The 7,711-nt window shown below is 46.0% G+C and overlaps 1 protein-coding gene across 1 annotated transcript; it reads right to left on the bottom strand.

The window, feature by feature from the left end:
• Positions 1 to 5,122: 5,122 nt before the first annotated feature.
• LOC121812847 (laminin subunit beta-4-like) lies at positions 5,123 to 6,772 on the bottom strand. The gene is made up of 3 exons (XM_042215957.1): positions 6,585 to 6,772; positions 6,330 to 6,497; positions 5,123 to 6,202 (listed from the first exon to the last, which is right to left on the bottom strand). The coding sequence occupies exons 1-3, from the start codon at positions 6,711 to 6,713 to the stop codon at positions 6,005 to 6,007; spliced, it is 495 nt and encodes a 164-aa protein (XP_042071891.1). The 5' UTR covers positions 6,714 to 6,772; the 3' UTR covers positions 5,123 to 6,004.
• Between the last annotated feature and the right edge of the window lie 939 nt (positions 6,773 to 7,711).

Below are 7,711 nucleotides of genomic sequence, written 5' to 3'. Positions count from 1 at the left end.
ACTGCAAGACCAGACTGACCAACCTGTGCACTGCCTGGATTGATTACAAGAAGGCCTATGACTCAATGCCCCACAGCTGGATACTGGAATGCTAGAATTGTACAAGATCAATGGGACCCTAAGAGCCTTCATCAGGAACTCAATGGGGATGTGGCGTACAACACTAGAGGCCAACTCCAAGCCCATAGCACAAGTCACCATCAAGTGCGGGATCTACCAAGGAGATGCTCTGTCCCCACTGCTGTTCTGCATAGGCCTGAACCCCCTCAGTGAGATCATTAACAAGACTGGCTACGGATACCGACTACGGAACGGAGCAGTTGTCAGCCACCTCCTGTACATGGATGACATCAAGCTGTATGCCAAGAGTGAACGAGACATCGATTCACTGATCCACACTACCAGGCTATACAGCAATGACATTGGAATGTCGTTCGGACTGGAGAAGTGTAGTCGGATGGTAACAAAGAGAGGGAAGGTAGTCAGAACTGAGGGGATTGAACTACCAGAAGGCAACATTGCAGACATAGAGGACAGTTACAAGTACTGGGGATCCCGCAGGCGAATGGGAACCATGAAGAGGCCGCTAGAAAAGCTGCAACCACCAAGTACCTGCAGAGGGTCAGGCAAGTCCTGAGGAGTCAGCTGAATGGTAAGAACAAGATCCGGGCCATCAACACGTACGCCCTGCCCGTGATCAGGTACCCTGCTGGGGTAATAGGCTGGCCAAAGGAGGAGATAGAAGCCACTGACATAAAGACAAGAAAGCTCCTTACCATGCATGGAGGGTTTCACCCCAAGTCCAGCACCCTGAGGCTGTACGCTAAGCGGAAGGAAGGGGGCCGGGGACTGGTGAGTGTCAGCACCACAGTCCAGGATGAGACAACGAACATCCAAGAATACATTGGGAAGATGGCCCCAACTGACCGAGTGCTCAGTGAATACCTCAGGCAGCAGAAACCCAAGAAAGAGGAGGGAGACGAGGAACCATCATGGAAGGACAGGCCCCTGCACGGTATGTACCACCGGCAGATAGAGGAGGTGGCTGATATCCAGAAATCCTACCAGTGGCTGGACAAAGCTGGACTGAAAGACAGCACAGAGGCACTAATCATGGCAGCACAAGAACAAGCTCTGAGCACAAGATCCATAGAGGCTGGGGTCTATCACACCAGGCAAGACCCCAGGTGCAGGCTGTGTAAAGATGCCCCAGAGACAATCCAGCACATAACAGCAGGGTGCAAGATGCTAGCAGGCAAGGCATACATGGAACGCCATAACCAAGTGGCCGGCATAGTGTACAGGAACATCTGTGCCGAGTATAACCTGGAAGTCCCGAGGTCAAAATGGGAGATGCCCCCAAGGGTGGTGGAGAATGACCGAGCTAAGATCCTGTGGGACTTCCAGATACAGACGGACAAAATGGTGGTGGCTAACCAACCGGACATAGTGGTGGTAGACAAACAGAAGAAGACGGCCGTAGTGATCGATGTAGCGGTTCCGAATGACAGCAATATCAGGAAGAAGGAACACGAGAAGCTGGAGAAATACCAAGGGCTCAGAGAAGAGCTCGAGAGGATGTGGAGGGTGAAGGTAACGGTGGTCCCCGTGGTAATCGGAGCACTAGGTGCGGTGACTCCCAAGCTAGGCGAGTGGCTCCAGCAGATCCCGGGAATAACATCGGAGATCTCTGTCCAGAAGAGCGCAGTCCTGGGAACAGCTAAGATACTGCGCAGGACCCTCAAGCTCCCAGGCCTCTGGTAGAGGACCCGAGCTTGAAGGATAAACCGCCGCAGGGGCGTGCTGGGTGTTTTTGTTTTTATATATGACATTTTTACAAAGATCAGAGATGCCTTCTAGTATCCCTCTACCGATGGACTATCGAGCACGTCCTCAGCAGCTGCATCACTGTCTGGTGTGGTAGCTGCACCATATCGGATCACAATATCCTACAACGGATATTGAGAACAGCTGAGAAGATCATTGGAGTCTCTCTTCCCTCCACCACAGACACTTATTGCACCCACTGCATCTGTGAAGCCACCAGCGTTGTGGAGGACCCCACACACCCCTCAGACACACTTCACCCTGCTGCCTTCTGGCAAGAGGTACCGGAGCACTCGGGCCCTCACTGCCAGACTGAGGAACAGTTTCTTCCTCCAAACTGTCAGACTCCTGAACACTCAGTGAGTGGCCTGACACACACACACACACACCTCATATACACACATACACACCTTCATACACCAAGTGACTCTTTGCACAATCAAAGCTTTATTCGCCACATGCAGGTTGCCCTGCAGTGAAATGGGATCACCCCCCCGACCTTACACACACAACACAGACATCACATGGGGATACAGGTCGGAGATCGGTAGCATTACAGAAAAACACTGAAATGTACACTACAATGGGAAAGTACAAGAGGAAAAAAAGAGACCTCTACTCATGCTGGGCTCCTGGGAGGACAGCATGAGAACAGGAAACAAAAAAACTCCTCTGCACAGAAAGCACATAAATGTCCACAGCACAACATTATGGAGCACGTGACAAGCCACAGGGTGGTAGGGGGTGAGGAGTAATCCGAAGCAAACACAGCAGCGATCCTGCCCTGCGCTATCATTTCCAGCGCGGGCCAGACCCGCCGTGTTCCCAGGAGGGAACAAGCATCGAAGGCGTATGGAAAGGGAGGGGGGATGAGTGTGTGCATATCAGTGTTATGTATGTGTGTGTGTGTCCAGAGTTTAGCTGAGACAGTGTCCTTCGCCCTGCCAGGCTAAGTAAACAGTCTTCCAGCCAACCCAGGTGGCCTTGCATGGAATGGGAAGAACAGTCTAAACACAGTCGTTATCAGGGTGTTTTTGTTCAGCTCCAGCCTTGACCCACAGCTGGCGCCGAAGGGACAGCCGCATTATGATGGTTGTTTTTTCTTTAGTGCGAACAACTCATGAGAATTTCAAAGCTGTTCTTAACACTCCGACACTGGTCTCTCAATCTCCCGTTGGAGAGCCGCGAGCTTCTCCATGATGTTATCAAACTTGCGCTCCGTGGTCTTGTCATTCTTGTGCTCAAAGGGCAGATTCTGACAACTCATGACCGCAGTGAGCTGCTCCAAGATGTGATCCAACTTGCGCTCAGAGGTCTTATTCTGAGTATTCACGGCAGCCGTAAGATTCTCAAAGATCTTATCTGTGCTGCACTCAATGAGCCCATTCTGAGAACTCACGCCTCGTCCCGTCGTTTCAATCCCAGCGGCAGCCTTGTGGGGGTTTGAACAGTAAGCCAGGGCCAAGCCAGCTCCAATCAGCAAGAACCCTGTTATCATGGTTCCTGAATAGGTAGATATCTTCAGCTCCTCATCGACAGTCCCACCAGGCACACGATTCTCCATTTCTGCCACCCGTCCATCGTGTATCCGGCAGGCACTCAGTCTCACGAGCCCAGACTTCTCTGTTGAGAAAAGGGTGTCAATTGCATTCAGGGACCAGTTGATCAAATCCATAATTCCTCTTTAGGTTTTAGAGAACAGACTGTGAGAGAGTGTTCCAGGGAAAGTAATACAAAAAACACGAGACTAGACAAGGACATAAGAGGCTAAGCAGGGAAGATAAGGGAGAGGAGGAGAGGAGAAAAAGTACGACCGCCTTCGCTCAAGAACCAAAAGAGAAACCATACTTTTGCATGTTTCTTTAACACCATTGTGTCTGCACTGTCTTGTGCCTGTATCCTTCTGTCTGGTGTTGCACTGTCTTTGTTTTTTTTGTTTGTTTTTTTTTCCAATTTTTTACATTTAAATAATATCACTCAGTCTTCCTATTTTCATCTTCATATTATTAACTGCTTTCATCCTTCACTCACTCTAAACAGTACCGCCATATTTGTCAATGCTCTTGTCACATCTCTTTAGATTACTGTAATTCTCTCTCTTGGGTCTACCTCATCAAATCTCTCCATAAATTGCAGTTAGTTCAAAATACAGCTGCTCGTATTATTTCCAGAACTAGATCCACTGAACATATAACACCTGTTCTTAAACAGCTCCATCTGGCTCCAGTTCACCTCCGTGTCAATTTCAAGATCCTGCTTCTCACTTTCAAAGCGCTTCATAACCTCGCTCCTCCATATTTATCTGATCTTGTCCATACATAGGGCTTTGGAGCAATCTCTTTGCATCCAGACGCAACCTGTCTCTATACGGTCCTTTTTCTCTTGAGCTGTTTTTAAAGCATGGTTGGTAGCAATCTTCCTTCCAACACAGTTTGTTTTGATACGTGCCCTTCAAATGTGGCGTCGTGCACCCACAATACATTGTGCCGTTACATCAATTCCAAAGCCCTATACTCACCCCCTCGTACACTCGGCTCTTTTTCAGCTTCCCTTCTGTCTGTTCCACCTGCCCGCCTGATGGGACTCAGAGCCTTTGGTAGACTTTGGATGCACTTCCACCAGATCTCCAGACCACAAACTGTTTCTTCACTTTTAAATTGCATTTTAAAACCATCTATTCAGAACTGCATTCCCTTCATTATGACTCTGTCTTAGTGCATTTTTACCATGCTTAGCTTTTATACTGTCATGCTTGTTTTTTTTCTCATTTAACTTGTGTTTTTATTTAGTTTTACTATATTTTAATATATTGTATTGTTGTTACTGTTATTGTACTATTGTAAGGTGACCTAGAGGGCCTTAAAGGCACCTAGAAATAAAATGTATCATTATTATTATTAGCATTACTCTTAATAATTTTTGCACATTGCACCTTATGTAGTCCTGTGCTTATTGTCTGTTATATGTAGCACCATATGGAGGAATTCGTTTCACTGTGTACTGTCACGGTTCTGGGTCCGTTGGACCCAGTATTTTGAGCTTATTGTGTTTTGATTTAAGTTTGCATCAGGGATTGTGTTCTTGTTCTCTTGTCGTGTTATGGTGATGATTATGATGTCTATTATTAGAGTTCCATGTTTCTGTTTATCTGGGTTTAAGATGTGGGTTTAGTTTCATATGTCATTTCCTGTCTGTCTCTCGATGTCGAGCCTGCGTGTGATGTTTTATTGTGAAGGTCTGCGTCTCATGTGAGTGTGTTCAGTTTTACCTCTGTCTCATCTTACTGATTGTTCCCAGCTGTGTCCACCACCTGTGTGTAATTCCCGTGTTTCTCTGTGTGTATTTAAGTCGTGTCCTCCGTCATTGTAGTTGCTGGTCCGTCTGTGTAACCACCGTGTCTCGCTCGTGTGTTCACCCTGCTGTCTACCATCGTCTGCCTCTGCTCGCCCTGCTTCATGTTCATGTTCTGGTTTCTGCGCTATAGTTTAGTTGTTTCCCAGTATAGTTTAGTTCGAGCTCCATTTGCTGTTTGTCCTTATTTCGTGTTCAATAAACCACCTTCGCATCTTCACGACTGCCTGCATTTGGATCCTCATTTATTATTTTCACACGGCTCCTCTCACTCGCCGTGACATGTACTGTACCACAGCACAAGGTTGGAATGACAATAAAGCCACTTGATTTAGTTTGAGATTTAGTGGGTGTTATCCATCGGGTGCTTAGTTTATGTAAAATTGTAGTTTGTTGTTTTGGTTTATAAGCTTAAATTATGTGTGTGTTGTATATGAGTAGACTTGTATACAGTTAAACATGTATGGATTATATAATGTCGAAGTCTGAATACTGATTTGTAAATACTGGAATTTGAAAAGAGGGGGTAGGAACAGAAAAGGTGCAAACTTTATCCTACTCATTTTCTAGCATACACATTGTGTAGACATAGAGATAATCACGAAACTTGATGTTAAGGTTTTTCTTTTTTCTTGTTATTTCAGTTATATTTACAAAATAAACATTATTGTATTTATGCATCTATATATAGAAGTGGGAGTGGAGATACATGACCGGAAACATACAATAGTTAAACACAGAAGCAAAGCTGTGATGGGGACAGGGATTTTACTTTGTCCAGTGACGACAGAAATGACATTTCAGTGCCTCAGAGTTTATCTGAAGGTCACACCTCACGCCTCAAACACACCAGCAGGTCAGCGGTCTGACCTTGTATCTGCTGGAGTTTGTCCTCCACTTGTCTCTTCATGTCCTCAGCTTCCATCATGATGTTCTTCAGTCGACCAGCAGCTTGACCCTTGACCTCCTGATTCTGTTGATTTTGCTTTAAAACCTCAAACTGCTTAGTGACATCACTGAGCTCCTGTTGGGCAGAAACAGTGTTCTGATTTTCATCTGAGACTTGAAACTGAAAACAGAGACTCAAAGTTGTGTGCAAAGTTTATCTTAAAGCCTCAAACACATATAAATGTGTCTGTTGGTGTTTTTACCGTGTCTGCATCAGTGGTCATGTTTAAAGCGCTCTCTGCCACCTCTCTGGCTTCTCTCGCTGTCTCTCTGTTCTCTTCAGTTTTGTCCTTCATAGCTTCAATCTCTTTCTGCAGGTCTTTGGTCTGAATCATGAGCCTCTCCTCGATGTTGTCCAGTGTGTCTTCAGCCTGAAACAGAAAACAAACATGAGCACATCAGCATCAGGCTGAACAAACGTCTCAGAGGTCATATGTGAAATATTTTGGATGTTTTACATCTCGGATCCTGTCTTTGGTCTCATCTTTGTTTCTGCTCGCTCTCTCCAAGAGGTTGTTAGCTTTGGCCTGAGCTTTGTCTGCTTCATAAATATCCTGAATGATCTTCTTCACATCAGTGTTCTCCATCTGCTCCCTAAATACAATAAACAAAGATGATTAAGGTTCAGAACACGAAGAGGACAAATATGTGTTCTGACATAAACGGTAGTAACCAGACCGAAAAGCAGCGCACATTTCGGTGCTTTTTTTCTGAGATGTCATACACTTTGGATTCTAGCCAATCATTTTACCTTTCCAAGGATAGTAGGCGGGTCCAGGTACGTACGTTCTTTTAGAGCAGAGCTACAGATTAAAAATGCCCAAGGCGAAGCAGTCAAAAGTCTGGCTGTACTTCACAGCAAAAGATGCAAACTCAGCAGCCTGCAACAAGTGCTTTAAGCTGATACTGTGATACTGTCAAAGGAGGTAACACCTCAAATCTGATGAAACACCTGGCGACGCATAGCGTTTTTTTTAAAAGCCGAGAAATGCGCCGTATTTGATAGCTTGCTGCGAGACCTCACACCGAGCACATCTACTGCGGGTGGGTTGCCTGTTATCGGACCCGGAGTTAGCAACATCCCCCAAGAACCCGAAGAGGAGAGTCCTGGCCCCTAGCCCTGCCAGTGTAGCAGAAATGATGACGGATGATGATGGCAGCAGCAGCCGTTCTTCTCTGCGTGAGTAGCTTAATGTTGTTCGTGTGTAATTTACGTTGAGTAGGCTAACCACGTTATTACATTAATGCACGTAAGGTGAACTAGCAAACACCGTCGTAGTTACATGCGGCTGTCTTCTTGTTTGATAGAGTGATACCATATATGCCCTATAGCTGCAAAAAAGGCTAACCTGGTTATCATTTTGCAGAAAAAAAGAGACTGCTAAAAATAATAACATAAGAGTTTTTGGACAAAGTTTGTGTTCTCCATTCTTTAAGCACCGGTTCGAGCACCGTTTAAGCACCGGCACCATTTCAAAAGTACTGGTTTGGCACCGGTATTGGATAAAACCTAAACGATACCCATCCCTAGTCTTAACATGGGGATGACTCCCTGCTGGAGCCTCTGCTGGATGTCAGCGGGACT

This window comes from Haplochromis burtoni, unplaced genomic scaffold (assembly GCF_018398535.1).
Source record: "Haplochromis burtoni strain Fernald_Lab_line unplaced genomic scaffold, NCSU_Asbu1 Contig_881, whole genome shotgun sequence".
NCBI lineage: Eukaryota > Metazoa > Chordata > Actinopteri > Cichliformes > Cichlidae > Haplochromis > Haplochromis burtoni.
This window is presented reverse-complemented; position numbering and strand designations above follow the sequence as displayed.

Bases quoted from the DNA above. Each gene is read 5' to 3' on its own strand.
- LOC121812847 (XM_042215957.1), bottom strand. From the start codon at position 6,713: ATGGAGAACACTGATGTGAAGAAGATCATTCAGGATATTTATGAAGCA. The intron at 6,498-6,584 runs GTAAAACATCCA...TTTCTGTTTCAG, and splicing joins CCAAAGACAGGATCCGAGAT to GCTGAAGACACACTGGACAA. The intron at 6,203-6,329 runs GTAAAAACACCA...TCTGCCCAACAG, and splicing joins TGACCACTGATGCAGACACG to GAGCTCAGTGATGTCACTAA.